Source organism: Mus caroli, chromosome 17 (genome assembly GCF_900094665.2).
Source record: "Mus caroli chromosome 17, CAROLI_EIJ_v1.1, whole genome shotgun sequence".
In the NCBI taxonomy this organism is placed as follows: domain Eukaryota; kingdom Metazoa; phylum Chordata; class Mammalia; order Rodentia; family Muridae; genus Mus; species Mus caroli.
In genome coordinates, this window is record NC_034586.1 from 26,830,350 (window position 1) to 26,856,126 (window position 25,777).

Below are 25,777 nucleotides of genomic sequence, written 5' to 3' on the forward strand. Positions count from 1 at the left end.
GGTTTTAACCCCAAAAACCTATCTCCCTCTCATCTCCAGGCAGCAAGCTCTATAGGAACAGGTGAACAGCACACATCCAGAGGCCAGCCTTGCCCCTGAGATGCAGGTGACTGTCTGAGACTCCCTCTTTATCAGCCCTGGAATTCCTCCTTCCTCTGTGGACATTTGGGCTGACACTCTTCTTTTTTTTTAAAGTGATTTCAGAGGTTGGGGATTTAGCTCAGGGGTAGAGTGCTTGTCTAGCAAGTGCAAGGTCCTAGGTTCAGTCCTCAACTCCAGAGGAAAAAAAAGACAAAATTATTTATGCACACGTGTGTGTGTGTGTGTGTGTGTGTGTGTGTGTGTGTGTGTGTGNGAGAGAGAGAGAGAGAGAGAGAGAGAGAGAGAGAGAGAGAGAGAGAGAGAGAACAACTTACAGGGGGAAGTTCTCTCCTTCCACCATGTGGGTCCTAGGGATCAACTCAAGTTGATGTTTTGCATCAAGCACCTTAACTCACTGAGCCGTCTTACCAGCCTACCAAGCACTTCTTAATAACAGAGTCAGGTTTTCAGCTGCTGCCAGCATCAACCCTGTATATATCCAAGGGCATCTAGATTTGGGATGGAGTCGGAGTTCTCTCAGAACTAACAAGCCATTAAGAGTGTGCTAGGTTATTAATAATATTAATAATATCAATATGCAAAATACTTCTACAATAATTAAAAAAGAGTGCCCAGTCCTTCCTTCTGTCCCACATCAAGGAATCAAGTTTTTCAGTTCAGGCAATACAGCTTGCTATAAGGGAGTCTGAAATCTGAGACTAACAGTCCCAGTGAGGGAAGCAGAGGAGGCATTTCAGGGCACAGAGGACATCAGTGGTGACAGAAACAGAGGCTCCTCTGTCACCCTCTGAAGCTTGAAGGGTTCTCTTCCCACCGTCCTCTTCCTCCATTCAGGAGAAACTGGGATCTGTGGCTTCGTTGCAGGGTCCAGGATGAGCCAGCATTACAGAGTTGGCAACAGGTTACAGACCATCTTGTCCCTGAGTCGACATGGTTTAGTGGTTGGTCATCTTTCAGGTGTCAGTAGGAAAAGACATGCTGGCTGGATTGAGCCGTTTGGCCTCATCAATGGGGCCTGAGGTCTCTTGTCTTTATCAATGGAAAGACAAAATCAGTACCTGAGGAAGGGCCTCCTTCCTTCCCCAGCTTTTTGTCTCCAGGCCCATAGCTTCTCTGTCTTTTTTATCATTTTTATCCTGACACCAGGGTTTCCCTTAGGGAGGTCCCTGCTGGTGTCAAAGCTTGGTGTCTTGATATGCCCTGTGGGGCCACTGTAGTGTCCCCTATCTTATCTTTGAGAACTGAGCACCTAAGTGTCTCAGGGACACCCCCTTGGTGACTTGATGCTGCCTCCAGGGCAGCATTGACACCACAGGTGTGGGCAGACAGCTTCCCCTGTTGTTAATTTGAGGTGAACTCACCACTGTCTAACTGCTCCAGCCCAAGGCCCCAATGTATGCAGAACAAGGCCTGATTCCAGCTGGGCCCACAGGTGTTGCAGAGGAGCAAACACAAGATGAAAGACACACTCACCTCTGCCTCAGTGGGGACAGCCTTTGTCTCTCAGCCCTGGTGTTTGGAGCCTCTCTCCCCAAGCCAGTGGTGCAAGCCCAGATAATGACTTTCTTTCTCCTCCCACTCAGTAAGCAGCCATCCAAACCAGGGAAATGACACCCAGGGCATACTTGCTGTGACTTCCAATGTCATCACCTCTTTCCAGCCCCAAGAATCTCAATGCTAAGTCATCTATTCACTTATTGAAAATGTTTAATATATAGTTATAAATGTGATCTCAACAGGTACAGATTTTAGAAGCAAAGCAAAGACCAGAGAGCAAGCACCGAAAAGTCTGCCACTCAAAAGTCATCTCTAGAGATGTGTCCCATCATGCCCTAGGGCCAACACTGCACAAGAGTCCAGCTGCCCTGCTGGAACTTTCTGTTGATTTATTTTGTTTCCTAATCACTTAGCAATTCCCCAGAATGACTTCTTTGTCAATAATATTACTGTAGCCATTGATTGTGTGGCCTCAGAGAATTGTCACATATAGATGCGTAATTACCCAATCAGCCATCAACTGCCTCTAACGGTTAGTTATCACGAACGCTGCATGCGATGGACATTACCCATTGGATCTGTCCTCAGTGCAGATTCCAGCAGATGGAGCCCTGTGGGCAGCATCCCTGGTTTGTATGGCCCCTCCCCGCCTGCTAGCAGTTTGGTGAACTCTGACTCCTGGTATAAACCCTGCTGGACCAGGCCCACCTCCAACCTCCCATCTTCATGCAAATGCCCAGAGATGCCTTGTGCTGACCAGGCTGAGAATCAGAGGGAGGGGGATCCCAGAAGGATTGTGCTCACCAGCCAGGGATTCCTTAGCTCTGGGCAGTCTTGGAGGCTGTGGTCCAAATAGGAATCTCTGGGGCCGTCTGGCTGAACTGAGACTTGCTGGGTTGCCAAGCACTGAGGAGCACTGACTCGTTGTTTCATTGTTTGCACTGAGTTGAGAAAGGAGAGATTTTTGACTTTCTACCAAATTGACTGGCTATTCCTTTAGGACACAGAGTTAGTCACCAGCCCTCCCTGGGGGAAGGGGAATTCCCAGCAGCAATAAAGTTAAGATGAGGAACTTGGGTTCCAGAACCCCACTGTTGCTAGGCAACCATTGTTAGAGCCCTTTTCTTTTCTTTTCTTTTCTTTTCTTTTCTTTTCTTTTCTTTTCTTCTTTTCTTTCCTTTCTTTTCCTCTCCTTTCCTTTCCTTTCCTTTCTTTTCTTTTCTTTTCCTTTCTTCTTTTCTTTCCTTTCTTTTCTTTTCCTTTCCTTTCCTTTCCTTTCTTTTCTTTTTTTTCTTTTCGTGTGTGTGTGTGTGTGTGTGTGTGTGTGTGTGTGTGTGTGTGTATGTGTGTGTGTGTCCAGAGAACAACCTCAGGTTGGGTACCATCTCCATTTTTTGAGACAGGGTCTCTCGCTGTCTGGAGCTCTCTCCAATCCAGCTATGCTGACTAGCCCATGGCCCTGGGGATCCAGCTGTCTGAGATTCCCAAGAGCTGGGATAACCAGTGTGTACCTCTATGCAAGGCTGGGTTTCTGGAACTTCTGAGTTCAGGTCATGGCACTTGTGTGGCTAGCATATTAACCAACTCTCCGCTTTTTATGAGGTAGCCTCTTTTTCCCCCCTGTATTTCGGCAAATCTTTCCAGTTTAGAATTGTCTTAGATCTGCAGGAAATGTGCCTAGGTCCTGCAGATCAGTTTTCTCCACAGTGAGCATCTTACTCACGGGGACATGCTTTACAGCCCAGAAACCCGGAGCATAGCTGATATCAAACCTCCTGCAGTGTTTGGCCTTCATGTCAGAACACCTTACCCAGCCCAGCCCACCCCCATTCTTCTATCTGCTTGGCCCACGGCCTCTTTAGCGTTCACACTGTCAGATGAGCATCTGTTCTGCTCCTGACAGGAAGACTGCACACACACACACACACACACACACACACACACACATGTTCCTTGCTTGGCTTGCAGTTTGACTCAGCTCAATCCTTTCTCTCCGACCTGGACACATTGTATATGCGCCTAGATATTGAGGAAATGAAGGACCAAGCCCATAGCTTGGAAATGACAATGTTACTAATCATGACTTTCACCATGTGTTTCTAAATAGCAAAACACAAGGCTCAGCTTCCTGAGCAGGGCCCATGCTACCTTGTACGCTATATTTGCTTTGGTTGAGTGGCTGTCCTTGGGACTTGTTCCCAATAGAAGTGAGGCCACAGTTCTCTTCATTAGCTACAGAAATCTCCAGAAACCCTGGGGGACCCAAGAGGATTGTCTCTGAGACTATAGCATCTCTGGGCTGCCTCTCCACCCCTCCCAGGCCCTGGCTAACCTTCCTCCTGCCTCATGGGATACTGTCATAGTTACTTTGCTATTGCTTTGATCAGACACCATGACCAAGGAAACATACAAAATAAAGCATCTATTTGGGGCTTATTGTTTCAAATGGTTAGCATTCGTGACCATCATGAACATCATGATGGGAAACATAGCAGTAGGCAAGCAGGCAGGCAGGCAGGCAGGCGGGCGGGCAGGCAGGCGTGGGGTTGGAGCAGTAGCTGAGAGCTTACATCTTGATCTACAAGCAACACAGCAGAGGGCGCCTAACTATAGATGGTGTGGGCTTTTGAACCATCAATAGAGAAACACTCACCAATACACTTTCTTCAACAAGGCCACACCTCCTAATCCCTCCAAAGCAATTTCACCAACTGGGGCCCAAATATTCAAGTATCTGAACCCTTATGGGGGCCATTGTCACTCAGACCACCACAGGTTTCTTCAGAACATAACTATTGGTTGGCATTGTCTAACACTTGAAGGGCTTGGAACGGCACTTCTGAACACTTTGGGGAATGTTGGTAAATGTGTGACCCTTGTCCCCAGGAAGCAAGACAGCTGATAGAAGGGAGCAAATGTTGAAGTCATGGCATTGACTCCAGCTGGAAGACTCCAGCAGCTCCAGGGATCCAGGGAGTGCAAGAGAAGGGAGCACGGAGTAGGTCAAAGTGTCTGAAGGCACCAAAAGTGTCTCCATCACCACCCGATCCCAAACATACTGGCCGGTCCCACAGTAATGGCCTCCGTGGGATTCCTTCTGCCTGCACTCCACCCTGGTGGTACACCAGCTCTACGTGGTCCTTGGCCAGCAGGCCTTACCTCAGAGCTGAGGACTGCAGGGCCGTTATGAGCTTCCTTTGGCCCAGGTGCAATCTCTTCCAAAAGGCAACTTTCTCTGAGCCCACCCAGGCCCCACCCAGACCCCACCCGGCCCCACCCAGGCCCACCAGTCACTCGAGACTCTGACCCTGCTCACTTACCTTCAGGGATTGCTAGTGTGTTTGCTTTGGAATTCATTTCCTAGAGGTGGGGCATAGCCATGTCTGTGGACTAGGCACCAAACAGCTTCTTTGGTTTCAATGAAATGCTCCGTAAACATGGTGTGTGTGTGTGTGTGTGTGTGTGTGTGTATGTATTGGTCCTAGGAATGGGTAGAAGGTCCCTGGAACTGGACTCCTTAGGACTGGAGGGACAGAAAGCACTTGGGGTCTCCCCTGAAGCTGCCTTAATAGAAAAGAAGCCCAGTGGTCTTAGAGCCAGTGTAAGCAAGCCTCCAACAATTTCAGGGTCTCTGCCCAAATCGGGACAGATGGAACTTCTGAAACTGAAAGTAGCATCAACTATGAATGTGTACAGCCCTCAGTTCAATTAGGGTTGATGCCTTTTTTAAAAGTATCTGTTGTTGCTTTAAAAAACAGATCCATACCGGGCATGGTGGCGCACGCCTTTAATCCCAGTACTTGGGAGGCAGAGGCAGGCGGATTTCTGAGTTCGAGGCCAGCCTGGTCTACAGAATGAGTTCCAGGACAGCCAGGGCTACACAGAGAAACCCTGTCTCAAAAAAACAAAACAAAACAAAACAAAAGGAACCAAAAAACCAAACAGATCCAATTATTTTACTCTTGCGTATGTGTGTCTGTCTGATTTTGCCATGTGTGGAGTGTCTATGGAAACCAGAAGAGGTTATCAGATTCCCCTGGAGCTGGAGTTACAGGTGGTTGTGAGCCACCATGTAGGTACTAGGAACTGAACCTTGGTCCTCTGCAACAACAGCAAGCGCTCTAAACCGTGGAACCTCCTTTCCAGCCCCCATGGTTGCATTTGAGACAGGATCCTGTGTATCCCAGGGTAGCTTCGAACTTGCTACATAGCTGAGGGTGACCTTGAACTCTGATTCCTCTGAGCACTGGGTTTCCAGGCACATTGCACCACGCACGCACACACCCCTTGTCTTAGCAGGTGCTGGGGGCTGAGCCCAGGCCTTCCTGTTGGCAAGCACAAGGCCAACTGAGCCTACTTTTATTGCTTAATATGGTTAACTTGTCTCATTCCTCCAGCCCTGAACCGGTCCCGGGAGTTTGCATCGAGGCCCGGGGTCTGCCCAACAGCTGAAGCAGAGCCACTTAGCCCTTCATGCAGCTTGGATACAGACTGCTCTGGACTTCAGAAGTGCTGTTCCTGGCCAGGGGGCCGTCACTGTGTGTCCCCCACTCCCACAGGTAGGGGTGCAAAGAGGAGGGTCTCCAGACAACATCGATCTGGGGAAGGTGGTAGCCACATTTCCCTGGGAAGCCTGGAGCTGGGAGTAGGGTGGACAGGGGGGTCTGCCTGTTCCCACGGGTGGTCCCTAGAGCCCTGAGAGAGTTAAATGTGTGGGGAGAAAGCAGTGGCAGGCAGAGCCATGGCCATTTGTTAGGGAAGGCAAGGGTTGGCACAGTAGTGGGCTTATTGGAACTGTATCCCTTGAGGAAACACAGACCTGCTTATATCTCACAGCCCAGAGCAGCTTCAGGGAGTCTGGCACATGTGCCCACTCTTTCAGAAAGTTCTCTCTGCCTAGGGGGCTGTATTAGGAACAGAGGTGGACCAATGCACATAACTCAAGAAATACAGAAAACTAATATATATATGTATATATATATATATATATATATATATATGCATATATACCACATGTACTATATTGTCCTATTAGTATATAGCCATTAACTTACCACATATAGTATCAAGGATTAATATATTATAATTCTTCTCTATTCCCATTATACTCCTGAACTGCAGCTGGCCCTCGTATTTAAAGGCTCTGTATTCTGAATTATTTAAAACATTTGAAAAATGTTTTGTGGTTGATGTGTGTCCTAAACAGGAAGACCTGATGTGGGCACATTGGTAGTAGACTTGTAATGATATTTTTTTTAAATCACTGTTCCCTAAACAATGCATATACAGAGACTGTCGGGCATTTATTTACATTGCACTCAGCACTATCCAGAGACATTTAGAGAGTCTGGGAGAGAGTTTGCTGACATGCAAACCCTTGTCCACTTTAAATAGTTATTTATTTATTTATATTTTTTATGTGTATGAGTGTTTTGCCTGTGTGTATGGTACCCACCAAGGTCAGAAGGCGGCATGGGGCTTGCCTGGGACTGGAGTTACAGACGGTTGGAGCAACTGTGTGGGTGCTGGAAATTGACTCAGGTCCTCTAGAGGAACATCCAGAACTCTTATCCACTGAGCCATCTCTCCAGCCCAACTTGTTCAGTTTACATGGGACTTGGACATCTGCAGACTCTGGTGACCCCCGGGAGTCTTGGAACCCATGTTTCCTGTTTCTAAGGGTAACTGAATAGACTGGATATACGAATGTTACATGTGCTTCAAGTGACAGCATCCACTGTCTAGTATGCAGTCACGTATGACATTCTAATGTCAGGCACTAATACTATTCACCTAGACAGCAGGTGACGTCTAATGTAAATGGTGTTACAGAGAATACCACACACCATACTGAAAGACCCCCCTCGGGAAGGCGCGCAACCAGTAGAACGCTGAGACTGAACTTGCTGTAACTACACGAGGCTTTAATGGCACACAAACACACAAACAACAAAGGAGCACTTAAGCCAGCATGCTGGGGTCAAAATTCATGCACTGCGCAGGGGGCAGAGGAGTTCGACCCCGGCCCAAACTTTTTACAGGCTTATAAAGGCAAAAACCACAAACCAAAAGGGGGGGGGAGCTGAAAGAATTTGCGCAGTTACACATGATTGGCTTATTTAAATGCCGGCGAGGTGATTACAAATTAACAGGGTAGTACGTGCCGGCTAAGGTGTAGGGAGGCACAAGGGCTTGGGACTTCTCCAGGTCAGCAGGACACCTGGTCAATGTATGATTTATGGTGGGCTATAGAGAGGCGCTGCCCAGGAGATGCCATCCTGCCAGATGGCCATTTGGTCCGTCCTGATAGCCCTGGCTAGTTCCTGCATTCTCTTTTTTATCTTTTATGGCCGGACATTCTTAGCTACAGGGTGGGTTTGGCTGTACCTGGACCCGCCTGGGTCTATTCTTCAGCCCTGAATTTCTTGAACGTAGATACCACATGCTATAAGACCCAAAATTATAAGTTTTTGCTCTTCAATACCATTTGCTGTCAGTGTAAGGAAGCAACAGTGTATTGCACTGATTTTATGTTACATTATAACAAAGACTGAACTGTGTCCCAAGGGTCTCTCTTCAAGCAAGGTCTTTGACTTCACAGGTGGGAGCCAGTGGTCCTTTTAGCAACAGGAAGAGTGCAGACAGCAGGAAGCTCCCTGCAGGCATTTTATAGAGAAAGGTGATCTCCTGCCTTCCAGGCCCTGCTGACCACCCATGGCCTCTGGTGGCTGTGCCCTGTGCCCAGGATTGTAACTCATTGGCTTCTGACCTGCAGGTACAGAGAAGAGCATGGTGAGCTGGTACAATGTGACTGTGCTGGTGAAGATGGGCTTTGAGGACCTGCAGCGAGAGGACCCTGGGCTCCGGAACCACACTCGCCTGCTCTACTCTTTGGTGAGCGATGGTTACAAATGTCATGTTTCTCCTTGGGCAGACAGAGAGGGGAGACATCCCCTCAGTGTCCTGAGTGACTGACCCTGAAGCAAACTTGAATTCTTAACAAAAGTAAATCAGCGTCCCCTGTAACCCCTAACCCATGGGGCATGCAGACAGGACGATCAGGCAGACAGGACGATCAGGAGGAGTTCGAGGCCATCCATGGCTATATAGCAAGTTCAAGGTCAGCCTAGGCTACTTGAGACTGTCTCAAAAAACAAACAAACCAAAATCCAGAGAGACACAGTAGAATGTCTGTGATCAGAGTGTGGTTATTTTGAATTCTGACGTCTGCACCTGGTGTGTGGGATGGGGCAAGCCTCCTTGAGCTGCTCAGTATGGCCTTAGCCCCTCAGCCCCCAACCCTGAAGTGCCCATTCTCACTTTGTAGAATCCTAGTGTGTCCTGTTTAGGCCAGGAGCATCCCCCAGTATGACAACCAAACATGGCTCCAGGCAGTGCCCAATATCCCTTGAGGTCAAAGCTACCCTGGTAGAGACCCCTTCATTGCAGCCATACTTCAGGCATACCACAGCTATTTCTAGTCAGGATATCTCTCTATGGCAGCATTGTCCCGACTTGGGGATCCTACTCCACTATGCCTTTAAACAGCAGCAGGGCACACACACACACACACACACACACACACACACACACACACACACACCCGCTATGCCTTTTAACAGCAGCCTGCTCTCTTACAGTCAACTGTGGATAAAAGGCTGTACACATGGAGGGCCCAGTGGGGTTTGCTGCCCTGCTGCTGGCTTACCACAGCGTAATGAGTCCAGCAAGGGGTGACAATTTCCATTCTGCATCTCTAGGTCCCACAGACAATGTCCCACGGGTGCAAGGCTAAGAACGGGATCCCTCAGTCACTACACCTACCAGCCAGGCACGCTAACCCTGTCCTTGTACCTGTGAGGTGATGTTGTTGTCCTAGAGGGTCTTCTGCAATCTTACCTCTGCCTAGAAGCTCTGTGGTGCCCACGATCCTTGTTTGCTATTGGCTTGTTGAGAGCCAACCCATGGGGCCAATAGGAGCCCAGCTCTGCAGCCAGGCCACCAGGGTACAGAGCCCAGCCTGGCATCTGCTGTGTGATCTTGGATAAATTGTTTCACCTCTCTGTGCCTGAGATATTCATCCACTCAATGCAAGCGATCATAATTCCATGTGGAGCAGCAGCTGTGGTTTAAACAGTATCTGGGAACCGATATCTGGGACCGTATCTGAGTAACTCGAGGAAGGAAGGTTAATTTGGGCTCACAGGATGCAGTCCATGGAATGGTACGGTGCACATTCAGAGTGTGTCTTCTCACCTCAGGATTTAATCACCGAAAGTGTCAAGTCTCTGAGCGTCTGTTGGTTAACCTATCAAGTTGACAGTATTAACCATCACAGCCTACAAGGCGTTTGTAGCAATTCCTGACACACTAGGCCCTGAGACCTGTCACTTGAACCCACTGTTTCTGTAACCCTGCAGTTGCCTTCCTCCTGAGGGAGTCAGCTTGCCCAGGCAGGCTCCTGGCTACAGCAGCTGCAGGCTCCCGGGCAACTAAAGGGTTCCAACAGGGGATGGGTGGATCTTGGCTTACCTCCTGAGTTAGTTACACTCTGTCTCCTGGGAAGGGATCCAGGTCTCTGGCCCCACAGAGTCAGGTCTGTTTACAAACCTGCTTTGGAGACACCAGTCGGGGTGTGCAGTGCCAACATGCCTGGTGTCCCTAGGGTCGAGATGCTGAGATGCAGGCTAACCGGGAAGCATCCTACAAAGATTTGAAATAAAACAAAAAACCAAAGTACTGTCGATCTAAAATAACATAGGAGAGCTGGAGGCCTCACCTTCTAGTGGCCACTCCTTACCTCTATATTCCCTACCTATATTATTCTATGTAAGAGGCCAGGTTTCTGCAGGGGTGGGGGCTGAGGTCCACAGCTTTGCAGGCCACCTGGGGCTACCCCAGTAAAGCGTTACTGGCTATAAATGGTTTGGCAGAAAGGGCTCTCTCTGGCTCCATGGGCTAGAAAAATCTGTCATCAGGGTAAGTGATGTTCCCTCTGGAGACTGAGAGCCCAAAAGAGCAAAGCTCTTCCTCTTAGCTTGTATGGCCATCTATCCCCTAGGCCTCGTCACACTGTCCTTACTCTGAGCATGTCCAGCTGTGTGTCCACATTTTGCCGTATGATGGATTGAAGTGGACTCTCACTAAGTCGCTCAGGCTGGGTCTCAGACTCCTGGGACTGGGTGATCTTTCTGCTTTAGCCCCTCAAGTGGCCAGGATACAGGCATATGCTATTGTACCCAGCTCAAATGTACCCTTTTAATCATGACAACATCAAGGTCCACCCTCAGCTTATCCAGGCACACCTATGTCCAACTGAGGCTCACCTGATGCTGGAGAGCAGGGCTTCACACCTGAGTTTGTGTGGGGCTGAATCTACATATAGAAGCTGAAGCCACTCTGATTTTCTGGGAAGGTCACAAATGTAAGATACTGTAGCAGCCCTCTTCCTCCTCCTCCTCCTCCTCCTCCTCCTTTCTCCTATCCTTCCTCTTTCTCTTTTCCCTCCTCCTCTTCTCCCTCCTCCTGCTCTCCTTCCTCCTCCTGCCCTTCCTCCTCCTGCTCTCCGTCTTCCCCCTCTTCCTCCTCTTCTCCCTTCTCCTCCTGCTCTCCCTCCTTCTCCTCTCCCTCCTCCTCCTCCTCTTCTCCCTTCTCCTCCTGCTCTCCCTCCTTCTCCTCTCCCCCCTCCTCTTCCTCTTCCTGCTCTCCCTCTTCTTCCTGCTCCTCCTCTACTTCCTCCTGTTCTTCTTTTTCATCATCTTCATCTCCTATAAGCAATCTCCTGTAGCCCAGGCTAGCCTTGAACTCACCAGGTCATCAAATATGACCTTGAACTTGATTCTCCTGGCTCCACCTTCCAAGTGGTAGAATTACAGGTGTATGCCACTATGCCCAGTTAATGTGGTGCTGAGGATCAAACCTGGGGCTTCATGAATGCTAGACAAACAACCCAGCCTCATAACATTTCTTTACTGTTGGGTAGACAAGTGCGTGTGTGTGCTCATGCGTGTGTGTGTGTGTGTGTGTGTGTGTGTGTGTGTTTCAGCGTCCCTTGCCTCCGGCTCCTTCCCCCTGCACGGGATGTCCTTCCACCATTGATCCCTCTGGTTCTGCTTCCCAGGTTACCAGTGCCTTGCAGCCTCTGAACCCAGCTGTACACTACCTGACCTCAACTGGTGGCAGGGACACATTCACCACTGTGTCATGGCTACTGGTGGGCTTTCCACGGCTCATGACAGTAGCCAATTTCTCCGTCATGTTGGATGGCATGGTGAATCGGGTCTATGAGGTGGTCAGCATCCAGGTGCAAGGTGAGCCTGCCCTCTGGGGACACTGCCAAGCCGACTCTGAGGCTAGAGCTGCTCCTGTTAAAGCAGCCTACACTCTGTGGATTTTCACTGGGTGGTTAGGGGAGGGGAGGAGGGTCCCGATTGGCAAGGTATGGCTCTAGGTTGGAGCCTGTTGTATCAAGAGGTCATCGTGATCCAATTGCTTATCTCCATAAATCACGTTTAGAAAGTAGAATATGCATGAAGATAAATAGCTAAAGACCACACACTTACTTTCCCCCAGGAGAAGGGGTTGGTGCTTTGTGGGTGACTATGAGTTTATGTGTAAACATATTTAGATATGCTCTTTTCATCCTGGAAAGAGTGGCTTTATATGAGGCCAGTGTTCTGGGGGGTGGGGGGAAGGACGACAGACACAAGAGGGAGGGCCAGGCCATCTGGAAATGTTGGGCGATGTTCCAGATTCTTCTCAGCTCAGGAAACTTCTGGTTCCTTTGGTTTACTCTTAGACCTCTCATGCTATGACCACCGAGGCTCAGGCCAGCCCCAGAGCCGTGCGCATGGGCTATACAGCCGCCATACAGCCATATCCCATACAGCTGCCTGGGATCACTGAGTGAGCATGCTCAGGCTGAAATAGCTTCAGGGTTATCTCACCAGTTCCCCCTTTTCCACAGATGTGAACGAGTGTCTTCACAGTGAGCTGCAAGCCTGCTCTGTAGGAGAGCAGTGCCGCAACCTGGAGGGCTCCTACCAATGTGTGTCTTCCCAGCGGCTGAACCACACAGATGAAGGTACTGCTGGAGTCCTCAGGAGTCAGGAGAGGGATAAAGAAAGCAGGTCTAGGGTAGATGGCGTATGGGCCTCAAGTAGTCCAGCTATCTTCCCACGAGTGTGTGAGGTCTAGGCTCCAAAGCCAGGAGCAGAGGAAGGTCATGGTAGGCTGGGAGGTGGAAGAGAACCTGATGAGTCATGGACAGGTAAGGGAGACTTATTCATTGACACTCAGGCCACTGGGAAGGAAGGCAGGAGCAGGCACTTAGGCACATGCAGGCACACATAGGCCACATACAGGCACAGACACAGGCCAATGTACAGGTCTCAGGCGGACACACACACACACACACACACACGCAAGCTGGTGAAGGCACAATGCTCTGACCTCAAGGCCATAGTTAAGTGGGATCACACAAATTGACATTCTTCCAGGAATGCAGGAATGGTTACATTCCATCGCCNCATATCCCCCCCCCCCCATCCCGCATGTCAGTATTGGCCGTTTTGTGCTGATTCCCAGCCCCTGCTAGACATCCAGCATTAGGCCTCTGGACGTGCAGATCCATCAGCGCCATGTTGTCTAAACATAAGCTGTCTGTACAGCCCTTTGGTTCCTCTGCTCCCGGGTGCAGAATGGCTGCTGGGTCCCTGCAGCCTTGCCTACTCTCCTAGCGGTGTGCAGTCAATCCTTGACATGGCAACTGTCTGGTTAATGCATGGCCCATACAGGAAATGCAGTGTCCAGTCACACATGGAGAGTGGGCATGGGAGGCACAGGAAAGGGACAGTTACAAATTTCCCAAGGTGATGAAAGATGTTATTTAAAAAGAAAAATCACAAACATTCCATCTTACCCAATGAAGACCCAGGAGCCAGAGGCTGCAGTGAAAGCCTTGTTAGATCAGAGAGGCAGAGAAAGCACCTGGCTGACCTTCCAACTCCATCGAAGTCCCAGAAAGAAAAAGCTGCTTCTGCTTCCTCCTCCTCCTCCTCCTCCTTCTCCTCCTCTTCTTTCTTCTTCTTCTTCTTCTTCTTCTTCTTCTTCTTCTTCTTCTTCTTCTTCTTCTTCTTCTTCTTCTTCTTCATCATCTTCTTCTTCTTCCTATCTTAAATACCCTTCAGCTCAAAGACCCTCCTTTCTCTTTCCTGGGTTTTCCTATGTTTACTCCCTGTCTGCTGGTTTCTTGCTCTACCTCTTGACCTATGGTTGACTTTATTTAGCTCTTGTTTACATAAAGTTCTTGGGTTAAAGGTATGTACAAGGGCTGAGCCACACTACAACAAGACTTTTCCAGTTGACAATGTGATCGAATATTCTAGAACAAACGGAGATAGACTTAAGGGACATTTATATCAATCCCAAAGGGATGACCTGGTTCATCTCTGGCTTTGTATGGGTATCATAAAGACCAAGCTGGAGGTGGGGACAGAGAGGCTATGGGGACTTTGAACACACACACATACACACACTAGTGTGTGATCCACAACAACAACCCACCCCTGCACTACCTTGCACCAGCTTGGCCAGCCTCCCTTTCCTCCCACCTCCCATAAGCATCAAACCTTCATTCTGATATCCAAAATAACATACCCCGTTATTGTCCCTTTGTAGCCAAGGTAACTTCTCCTTAATATCCAGTCTCCAGTCTCTAAACTGTGGTATTCTCTTCATTATCATCTTTAAAGTCCAAGCCTGTGTCTCAGCTGTCCTTACCACTTATCTCTGAGAGCTCTGGAGCTATTTACTTTAAATTGTATCGTTTTTCCTTCTGCCTCTGCTTCCACCCCTTGTCATCACAGGTATTCTGGCCTCCCTCAGCCCAGGGGGGTGCATTATCTCCGGTGCTTCCTGGTGCTGGGTGGGGACCAATTTGAGACCTAGACAGAGACCCCATGCCATCCTATGGACTGAACTTTGTGACTATCTCCCTGGAAAGTCCATGAGATCCTGTGACAGGGACTCATCTTTAAGTGGGGGTGCTCTTCTTGTCAGCCCTGACCCCATTAGTGCTTGGTAGGGCTAAGAGTACTTCAGAGAGTGGTCCTAGGTGTATATATACACAGACAGCAGAGTGGACCTCACAGCCAGGGTGAAGGCAGCTCTGGCTCTGCCCTTTGCAACCTGGAGACTCTGTGTCTCTTCTTAAGGGTACCCTGGCTGGATTCTGGATAGGATGTGAAGTATCATCTCTTAGCCTCCTATGGCCCCTGGTGGTCACCTAATCTCCTGGTGTTTTCTCCCCAGATCTCTCAATTCCACGCACAGTGCATTACTTCATGGTGCATCATGGTGCTGGGTAGGGAAGGATTAGAGACCTAGATAGAAACCTCATGCCACCATCTCCCTTCTTAGTGGGAGAAACCCATGGAGTTTTGTGTGCATGAGCTCTGCTGAAACTTCCCTGTGTCCCTCTTTCCCCTGAAGGTGACAGGTCATGTCACTCAACTTTAGTAACAGAAAGGTAGTGGACCATACCCCAGGGCTCAGATCTCTTGAGAAAATGCCAGACATAGTGTGATGGTTTGTATATACTTTGGTCGGAGAATGGCACTATTAAGAGGTGTGGCCTTGTTGGAGTAGGTGTGTCATTGTGGGCATGGGCTTTAAAACCCTCATCCTAGCTGCCTGGAAGTCAGTCTTCTCCTAGCTGCCTTTGGAACAAGATGTAGAACTCTCAGCTCTTCCTGCACCATGCCTGCCTGGATGCTGCCATGCTCCCGCCCTAATGATAATGGACTGAACCTCTGAACCTGTTAGCCAGCCCCAATAAAATGTTGTCCTTATAAGACAACAATGTTGCCTTGGTCATGGTGTCTGTTCACAGCAATAAAACCCAAACTAAGACACATAGTGAGGTTGCACTATGCATCTCTGCAATATAAGGACCTTGAAGGTTCCATTCCTAGGGTCCCCTGGTCTTGCAAATGAAGACAGACAACTAGCAACTCCATTCTGCCTTCAAAGGCCTTCTATCTGAGGAGCCCAGGAACTTTAGGCTTCTGAAAAATTGCATGCCTACCTCACACACTGTAATTCCAGGGAGCTTGCTGTGTGCTCTCATGTTTCAGAGATTCCCTGGTCTGTAGATTCTGAGTACCCTGTCCTTGTAGTGGGTAGACAGGCTGTAACACTGTCATTTTGACTGTGGTCAATGGTCTGATAAGATGCTAGGCTCTCTCTGCAATTACTTTTGCTACCAGTTAAATTGGGCTGTGCCATAGGCAGAATAAGCCCCTAGTAGCCTTCCATATCAAGGACTGAGGATGGATGGGGGACAAGACAAAGGAAGGTTTCTCTAGATGGAAGAGGGCTGTACGTGTGCGTGTGCATGTGCATGTGTGTGTGTGTGTTTCCAGACTTGAGAGTTCAAACCAGTTTTTGCTGCATGTATTTTAAATTTAGAAGCTAATACAAAGGGGCAATCTGTTGGACTGGCTCAGCCATACAAGTCGCTGGAAAATACAGCATAAATTCCAGATGCATTTCTTGTGAAATTAGTCACCCAACAGATGGTCCATGGGGCAGCTGGATTCTTGCACAAGACAACAGCCAAAAGAAGTCTTGCATGATTTGCCCTTGCTATTCTAGGGATGTGTCCTGCCTTGAGGAAGGTCTGGATCCTCCCCTATATAATCTCCATGCTTGATTGGCACCTGCCAGCTTTTTAGCTGCCACCATTTGTGGCCTGGTGGGGCAGGAGTGCCAACTGCCAAAGTGAACAGGGCTGGCTTGGAGTAAGAGGAATGATCCCTCAGGCAATCCTTGTGGCTCCCATTTGAGTTTGATTTCAATAACCGGAATGTTTGCTTGAGTCTGTCTTCGATGCTTCACATTCCACAAGACTTGGGTGTCAAGCTGCTGGATGCAAAAGAAAAGAGGAACAGAGTTTGACAGAGAGATCTCATGAAGTGGTGTCCCCGTGTCCCTGATCAGAAAGAGATGGCTCAGGGCCACCCAGAAGGAACAAGAGTCCAGAACCATAGCCCTGGTGACTCTGATGAACAGCTCCAAAAGGATCACTGAATTTTGGGATTCTGTCCCCAGCCACAGCATGGGGAGAGCCACAGAGCTTTTGGCCTGGATTTTGGAAGATCAGGGTTTCTTTCTGTAGCACTTTGCTGTGTGAACAGAGATCTACACACCTGACATAAGGCTCTAACAATGGACCGAAGAGAGGGCTCCAAGCCTAGCATAGGTTCACCCACAGGCATATGGGATGGCTCCCAAACAGCCACATCAACAACAAATCTCATAGCAGCGTGGACGATGACGCCACCCCCATACTTGCTTAGACATAGCCCCCATCCAGTAAGCCTTCTATCTTCTAGCACCTGCTTAGAACACTTCCAGCTGGGAGCAGGGCTGAAGGAAGACATGGCTGGGATCTCAGGTGATGGTCTAACAACCTTCCTTGTCCCTTTCTTCCATGAAGGAGAGTCATCAGAACAGACCTTTGGGGTCTCTCTCAGGGGGCCACAGGTGTTCTGGTGACGATGTTGTCCCCTACAATGGAGGACAGAGGGTGTGGGGACACTCTCAGATCGTGGGAAACCTCACGCTGTTTCCTAGGACCATGGTAAACTTCAGAGTAATCATTGGAAGGAGGCATCCTGATTGGTGGAGGATGGATCCAAGTTCCTGGGAAAGAGGTGGTGAGGTGTGTTTTTATCTTAAAACACCACAGAAGGGTTCTACAGAGACAGGTTGGCCTTAGGGTGCTGGAGCTCCCTCACAAGTTTTTCTGCCTAGTGTGGAAGGCTGCCTGGAAACTCACTCAACAGGACTTGAGGATGTATAACCACCCTGTAGTCGCTGGAACAAAGTACCTTGGACAGTGCAGCTTAAATCGCGGAAACCGTCCTCTCGAAGTCCAGGAGACCACGAGCTCACGACAGACATCACTGGGCCAGATGGTTGGATTGAGGGTCCTCTGGGTGGCTCTGGGATGATTCGCTCCCTGCCTTTTCTGATGGCTGCCTGCACTCCTTGGCTCGTGGCACTTCTCTAGCCTTTGATGTCAGCGCCTTCGGTTCCTTCTCCACTCTGTCCTCATGTGACCTTTCGTTCTTGCTGTGTTAACTGTCCCTCTGACCCTCTGCTATGAAGGCACCTGTGATTACATGTAGGACCACCCTAGATTTCATCACACCAGCTCTTTTCTACATAAGAGCCCTGGGGCTTTGGCCCTGGCCTCTCTCAAGGTCACCGTGCATTCTCCGCCCTGTGTTTGAATAGCTTTGGAGCAGGACGTTCTGCCTCAAACTGCACACAAGGCTTAGTGGCCTTACTGACTGGTTTATTTCCCCAACTGTATCTTACAAGCTCTCATAAAAAAGATGTTGGGAAACCATATTATTTAAGAGGGTTTTCCCCCTTTAGTATGGCTTTTACAAAATACTTTTAAGTCCTGATTGTTTATTCTTTTTAGCAGAACTGAAATTCTGGTGTAGAAACTCTGATAGCACCCACTTCTTACATAGTTCCCACTGCGAGCCGACCACCAGGGAGCCAGAGCTCCTGGTCCACCCGAAGCAGAGCTTGAGTTCCACTTTAGTTATAGAGTGGATGCTGTTTAGTACTTTGCTTGCTCTGCAGAACTCATGTTTAGATGGGAAAGTGAAAACGGGGCTGTGGAGGAAACCCTGTCTGACTCACAAGCCAATGGCTAAAGACAATCAGGATAAAATCCTTGTGGACACGTAGTTGGCATGACCGTAGCCTGGCAACACATGTCAAGCCCGTATTTTACACACACACACACACCCTGGCCACAGCACAGAACAATGGCCTTCACTATAGGCCTCTTTTGGTCATGGTTTCATGGTTCCCATAGACTGTTCTAACTTCTGTGTGTGGGTGCATGCAGAGGCCAAGCAACAGTACCAGATGACTTCCTACCTACCATGTAACTCGCTTTAGTGTCTATGCCTCTGTGGTGTGTGTACACATGTGCCTGTATTTATTGGTGCATGCATGTGCCCATACACATATGCACATTCACACACGGAGGCCTGAGCTTGCCACTAGGAGTCTTCCTCAATTTCTATCCACTATACCCTTTGAGGCAGGGTCTCTCATGGGCCAGAGCCTGTCAGTGTGATTCGTCTAGCTTCACTAGCCAGCTTGCTCTAGGTGAGAGGCAGTGGTCCCCTATCCCCATCTAGGAAGTACTGGAGTTACAGGCAGCTGCCATGATTACCAGGCATTTACATGGGTTTGAGGATCTGCTCCCCCCCACACACACACCTGCTCACTTTTGAGGCAATCAGTTAATCTACTGAGCCATCTTCTCAGCCTTCAACCTTTGTTTTTAAACTAAGTAAATTAGTTAATTATTGTAAGATGAGCTAGTGTTGTTCTGAGCATTGGTCACCCTGCTGGGTGAGCAGGTAGGATGAAAGCTGAGATGCCTCCTCTCTGAAGTCCATGTTTATTTTTCCCCAGATTGCCCTCCAATCCGAGATTTCATGGCACTTAATGTCACCAGCAGCAGTTTCCATGTGTCCTGGAGTTTGAATTCCACTCAGAACCACACTTTCCACGTTCAAGTGTACAAAGGCAAAGAGATACTCAGAAGCGATTGGATAAGGGGCCACACTATGGCTGTGTCTGAGTTGGAGGCTGGAGTACTTTACAGCGTGAGGACTAGCTACCTGGGGTGCCAGGCCAATGTTTCTGCCACACTGGTTGTCAAGACAGGTAAGGCACTAGTCTGAAAGCCGTGCTTCCTGGAGTGGGCTTTTCTGTCCCAGAGTTCTGGGACCCTAGCATGTCACACAATTCCTCCTGAATGCAGAGCGGGAGGGTTGTCTACTTGCATGAGCTCTGATCCTCTGGTGATCCCACACTGGACAGAGTGCTGCATGGTGCTTACACGGGCTCCTTGCTTGCTGACCTACAAGCTCTGTGAAGACCTGCTTTCTAATAGTCTGGCGAACATGAACTTTGTCAGGTATAGGAAGGAGGTACCCACAGATCACGGTGTGACACAGACATTCAGCCACACAGACTCCTCCAGGACGGTCTGAATAGCCTCCTGCTATCAGGGCTGGGTGGCTCAGGGGTGTCTTGATGAAATGGAAACACATCCTATTTCCTGTGGCTCATAGCATCCACTCTGCCTGCACCAGTAGGTTTGGACAGATTCTTCCAAACCTACAGGACACATGCATATTGCTCAGACCTCGGGCACTCGGTGGCAGCTGATGTGGACATCCAGTCTTTATAGGTTGCCTGCCTGGCTCTGCCTGGTCATGGCGACCTACAGACTAGGCAAGATAATGAGGTGGCTCCCTTAGTTCTGAGGCTGTGGTGTGAAAAGAGGAGGGGGACTCCACAACCTTTGAGGTCCTAGGCTCTCAGATCTGTCCCTCCCCTAGCACAGATGGTAACTGCAGGCTAGGGTCAGACTCATTGTCACTACAGAATCTTCTCCCTTCCAGGAATGGCTTAAGCTTATCGCAGGTTTGGGTGCAGGGCAAACAGCATGTGGGGAGCCGGTTCCAGGTGTCCCCTGGAAGGAATGACTCCCAGGCACAAGAACCTCCCTGCAGCTCTGGCAACATTTCTGTGGCTTCTGTGTGACATGCAACATGTGATCTGTTGGGTTGAGTCCTTAGCCCGTGGGCCCGGGGCTCTCCATCCCAGGCTGGAGTTAATCTGTGGCTGTCAATAGTTAGAGAGCATAACAGACTACAGCGGTGCTCACCCAGTGCCTGTGCACACTGGGTTTACTCTTGTAAAAGAGACATAGGCCCCTAACATCTTGAGGAGAGGCAACCTCATGGCAAGGGTCAAAGTGGTGGCACTTTTTGTGCTGAAACCCAAAAGGTCCTGGCAGACTGGGACCAGCAGACTCTAATGTAGAGATATGGGCAGTGGTTGAACATGAGGACCTGGTCAGGGCCTGTACTCAGCACATTCTCCTACGCCAGGAAAGGACAGCTGGAGGGGCCTTGGGACCCCACATGTGCAACCTGAAAACCAGCTCCTACAAGTCTGGTGACTCAGTGTCCCTGTCCCAGGTGACAGCATGCATCTGACATGGGTTGATTCTTTTACTATAGAGCAAGCATCAGCGTTACCATTCCTTGTATAGATTTCTCCAGTTTGATCACCTCGGTCTAAAATTGATCTCTTGATTTATTTTCTTCAAAAGATGTACCAATAAAAGAAGAGGCTTTGAGGAAAGCAAGGGCAAGAATGCTCATAGCTGTTTTTTGAGTGAATGATGCTGGTGACTAAGGCCAGGACCATGTGCATGCTAGTTGAGCATTCTGTCACCTAGGTATACCTTAACCCCAGCATGTGACTTCCCCTCCCAGGTTTTTAGCTAATTTGTGTCCCTTCTGTCTCAGATGCCCAGGTTTTCCAAGTCACAATACGGATCATGGACCGTAACCTGACAGAGCAGATTCTTGACTGCAGCAGCGGGGAATTCTGGAACTTTTCTCGACAGCTGTTTCATGAGGTAGCAGGACGGCAGACCGCTGGCTTGCCCTCAAGTACTCGGAACAAGGACGCACATATATGCATATGCACACATGAACGACAAACACACACATACATGCATGCACACACGCAGTCACATGTGTGCACATGTAGACACATGTGATACACATGCTTACATGTGCACATACATACCCACCCATGTACATGTACATACACATGTTCACATACACATGCACATGGCTCCTCCCTGTGACTGGGCAAAGTCATATATTCTGTAACAGCCTGCAGAGGTCACACCCCCCGATATGGCCCCTCTTTGAATAGCAATCTTCCATCAAATTAGAACCTTGATCATCTGGCTGGACTTACTATACAAATCTGCCTTGGGATGCTCTTATCCTGTGTAGCTTCATAGTAGCTTCCTGAGCAAGTCTCTGCCACCAGTCTTAGCATCTGTTGCCCCCTGTGGTTGGCAGGAGACACTGGCACCAGGCCTGGAGAACGAAGCTAGTATTTTCTAGCTAACATAGGTTCTGGGTTGGAGAGAAAGCTGCCTTCTCCAGCTATCCAGGGCCTGGGATTTTACCCCTTTGGAAAATCACAAGCTAGCTTGATAATACTGTTGCTGATGTTGTTAGAAAGCACAAGGTTTCTAGTTTAGTGGTAGAGTGCCATCACAGCACAGCAGGTGGCCCAAGAATCAGATAAAGCTGGTTTCCCCATCCTGCCCTTCCCAGACGCTATGCAGGGCACTATCTATGAAGACTTGCATGTCTGCAAAGGGGGGCATCCTTCAACTGAGCAACTCCTGACTTAGGGAGCCCAGATCTTATAGACCCTGAGTTATGTTCCAGAAGGGGAGGTTCTGTTTGCTACACCGATGGTAGAAGGGCTTGTCTTTTGTTCTAGAGGAAGCCACCATCTTGAGGTCCTCAGGCTATTCTGCATACCAACCTCCCTGGAAAGAGTCTAGAATAAAAAGACCTAGGGTCTTCTATGTGCAGGGTGTGCAGAGATGGCAGACTATTGAGGAGCTGCCCCTGATACCAGCCTCTAAGAGCACCAGCTTCTTTTATTTGTAGTTTTTTTTTTTTAATCAGGCTCTCATTCTACATCCTAGGCTGGCTTAGAGATCACCATATGGCTCAGGCTGACCTTAGATATGATCCCCCTGCCTGGTTCCCAGGGGCAGTTCTTGAAGGTTCTTAGCTAGCTAGGTTTTTGTCGGTTGTTATTGTGGGTCCCCCTAAGCTAGTCATACTGCTCATGGGATGGTAGGGGAGAGATTGGTGTCTCCCCAGTAAGGAGGTCACTGCTACCAGCCATTGGGGCATTCTTGGTTGGCCCTCCCTGTCAGTAAGCTCATCAATCAAGCTGACTGGCTCCCTATTTCACCCACAAGCCACACATTCCCTTCAAGGACAGTTGGACGGACTGTCCATGAGTAGCCAGAGGCTGGGTTGTGGTGGGTACTGTGGGACTCCACAGCTGTTCCAGAGAGAGCTGGGTGGCCCTTGTGAGTCGGGGCAAGGGAGGGGGGCATCTCCAGCAGCCATCTGAGCAGCCACGTGTGTCTCCCGGCTAGGTGGAAAACTCCTTCCCCCAAGCCATCTCTGACCTGTACAGACAAGGGAGGCTGAGGATGCAGATCGTGTCTCTGCAGGCAGGGAGTCTAGTGGTGACGCTTAGACTCACCCTGCAAGATCCTGACTTTTCAGTGGGTGTCCACACACTGAAGCCCATGCTGCTCCCCCTGTCTGTGAGCAACGTGTTCCAGGTTGACCAGCAGAGGACATTCGTGCAAGGTACGTCTCTTAGGGCAAAGTGGGGGAGGGGGGGAGGGGGGCATGCATACAGCTCACAAGTTGCTCAGGCAGCAGCAGTTTGAGCTAGTCTTCCCTTTACCTGAAAGTCAAATAAAATAAAAGTGTAAATCATATCCCGGGCTCCTCTATGAGAAGCAAGGGCCAGAACCACAGGCTCCTCCTGACGTGGGCTCCTTCCCTCTGGACTGCCTTTTACAGTCACTGGTCCGGCACACAGCGCAAAAGGAGGAGTCCATAGGGCAGGGATGAGAGGTGGTGGAGGTCGGGGTAGGGAGATCCCTGTGTCTGGTGGTCAGGGCACGGTACTACAATGTCTGTCAGTCAGCTGCTCACCTTGGAGCTGCTTCACCAACCCTGTTATTAATTCTTTTTGCCAATCCAAAGAGAGAATTTTCACGTTGAGTGTTTGACAGACTTGGGCCTCAGGAGGCCCATCCGTGCCCAGCAGTTCTCTATAGGAAGGGCAGAGAGATTTTGTCTTCCTGACCAGTCCGGCCCCTTTCTCACTAACACTCCCCCCTCTTCCCATAGACTGGGATGAGTGTGCACACAGCTCGGAGCATGACTGCCACCCGAGCGCACGCTGCATCAACCTGGAGGGCTCCTACACGTGCCAGTGCCTCACAGCCAGGGATGCCAGCCCCTCCAGGGCTGGCAGGGTCTGCGAGGGTATGTATGCCCAGCAGGGCTCTGAGACCTGGGGTGGGAGGGCCAGCTTCGACAGGCATAGTGCTAAGGGCTACAGTAGTGCTTCTGTTTGTTTTGTTTTGGTTTGGTTGGTTTGGTTGGTTTTTATTTAGAAGGAACCAATGTGATGATAAATGTACCTAAGAGCAAATGCAAATTCCAAGGCAGCTGTAAAATTAGAGTACATATATTTGTGTGTATGTATATACATATATATATATATACACACACACACCATATGCACGCGTGCGCGTGCACACACACACACACACACACACACAAGAATCCATGTAAGCAAAGTACCCCAGCCCAAGAAAGTCACAAAATGTCCCCAGGATCGGGGGGGGGGGGGGGAGAGGGGGGGGGGGGCAGGCAGTGGTGGGAAATCATTTCTTAATGGATTCAAGATGGAGAGAATGTAAAAACTAGATGAGGGACCTCCAGGGGTGGGTAAGGGGCTCCTGAGTCCTAGTCCTGACATATCTTTACCCACTCTCCAAGTCTTTTAGTGGGGGAAAGGGCTGAGCTAAGAAGCAGAAGGCAGATACTTGCAGATATCTGATTCTGTATCCAATTAGTTAAGTCTACCCTTACAGATATCAGATGTTCTGTCCTGATTAGTCAAGTCTGCCTTGGGAGCATGCTGGGGGAAAGGAGCTCTCTCTCTCTCTCTCTCTCTCTCTCTCTCTCTCTCTCTCTCTCTCTCTCCCTCCCTCCCTCCCTCCCTCCCTCCCTCCCTTCCCTCATTCTTCTTCTCCTCCTTCTTTCTTCTTTTCCTCCTCCTCCTTCTCCCCCCATCTTGTGTGTGCATATGTGTGTGTGTGTGTGTGTGTGTGTGTGTGTGGTAGTCACATGTATGTGCATGTGCTTGTAGAGGCTGAACCAGACACCTTGTGCTAGGATTAACTGTGTGTACACACTACGGGTCTCCTCTCACTGGAATCCAAAACTCACAGATAAGGTTAGCCTGGCTGATTACTGAACCCCAGGTATCCTCCTGCCTCTGCTTCCTCAGAGGTGGGATTACAGGTCCACACCACTGCGACGGGGCAATTCTGTTTTTATAGATTCGCTTTTAATTATGTATCTGCATGCTCGTCTATGTAGATGGGTGTACACTAATGCCGTTGCCTGCAGAGGTCCAAAGAGGGCACCAGATTCCCTAGAGGTGGAGTTATAGAGCACTGTGAGCTGCTTATTGAATCCGAGGAACGAACTTGTGTCACGGAAGAAGAGCAAGTGTTCTTGGCTGCTAAGTCATCTCTCCAGACTCACAAAGGGTTGAGGGCATCTTTGCAATGCAGTGTCTTTCTCTAGGGATGGCTCTTGCTTGTAAGGAGACTCTGATGGCTGTTTCTTGCATCTGACAGTGGATATATCTTGTAGGTGACATGGTGATCCCCACAGGAGATGGACTGTCTGTAACAACGAAGGTCACAGTCCCAGCTGTCAGTACGGGAATAACAACCTTTGGCCCAGAGACCCTCACTGAGTCACTAAGTTCCAAGCACCCAAGGAGCACCCCAGCAAGAAGTCAAACCTGGACCTCAGTGCCCCCATCAGTGAGAGATGGGGGTAGCATAGTCAGGCAGGATAGGAATAGCACAGGACAAGGTATGGAGGCGCCCAACGTGACTCCAAACCTGGGCATAACCCACAGAAATACCAGTGGGGTGACAAGCTCTGTTCCCTGGGCTCCAGGACAGACCCATGGAACCCATCAGGGGACCACAGATGCCCCACTGCACACCACTGGAGAGTCACAGGAATTTATCACCAAAGATCCACCCTTCCTGACTGCTACAACCACGGGCTATGTTGTGTGGCACTCCAGTCCCACTTGGAAGACACTTCCAAACTCCATAAGACTACCAAATGAAGACCCTCGATCTTCCTCCTTCCCAGGCCCGCCATCAGCCCCAACCGATGTGACTCCAGAGTCCCCTGCCTGTGGTAAGTCATCTGGGGACAGGGACCCCAGTTGGAACCTCAGCCTGTGTGGGCCCTGGCATCAGACTTGCCAGAAATGTCGGTTGTGCTTTCTCATCTTGAACATAGGTGGGCTCAGACATGGGATAGTGTGGTTCTCTTTGGCAGCAGGTGACTGGTCTAGTCAGAAAGAATAAAGGCTCCCTTCTCATCCCCAG

At 49.5% G+C, this 25,777-nt stretch overlaps 1 protein-coding gene across 3 annotated transcripts in view; it reads left to right on the top strand.

Annotated features, from left to right (window-relative positions):
• Umodl1 (uromodulin like 1) overlaps nt 1–25,777 on the top strand; it is a 56,145-nt gene that overhangs the window by 6,019 nt on the left and 24,349 nt on the right. For 2 of the 3 annotated variants that reach the window (XM_021149286.1, XM_021149285.2), the window contains exons 3-12: nt 5,997–6,158; nt 8,375–8,493; nt 11,720–11,909; nt 12,566–12,682; nt 19,111–19,365; nt 21,024–21,136; nt 22,703–22,922; nt 23,475–23,612; nt 25,017–25,244; nt 25,332–25,583. In XM_021149286.1, coding sequence (XP_021004945.1) covers nt 5,997–6,158; nt 8,375–8,493; nt 11,720–11,909; nt 12,566–12,682; nt 19,111–19,365; nt 21,024–21,136; nt 22,703–22,922; nt 23,475–23,612; nt 25,017–25,244; nt 25,332–25,583 — 1,794 coding nt within the window. Of the gene's footprint in view, nt 1–5,996; nt 6,159–8,374; nt 8,494–11,719; nt 11,910–12,565; nt 12,683–19,110; nt 19,366–21,023; nt 21,137–22,702; nt 22,923–23,474; nt 23,613–25,016; nt 25,584–25,777 lie in introns of all 3 variants that reach the window. The other variant, XM_021149284.1, reaches the window with a different exon arrangement.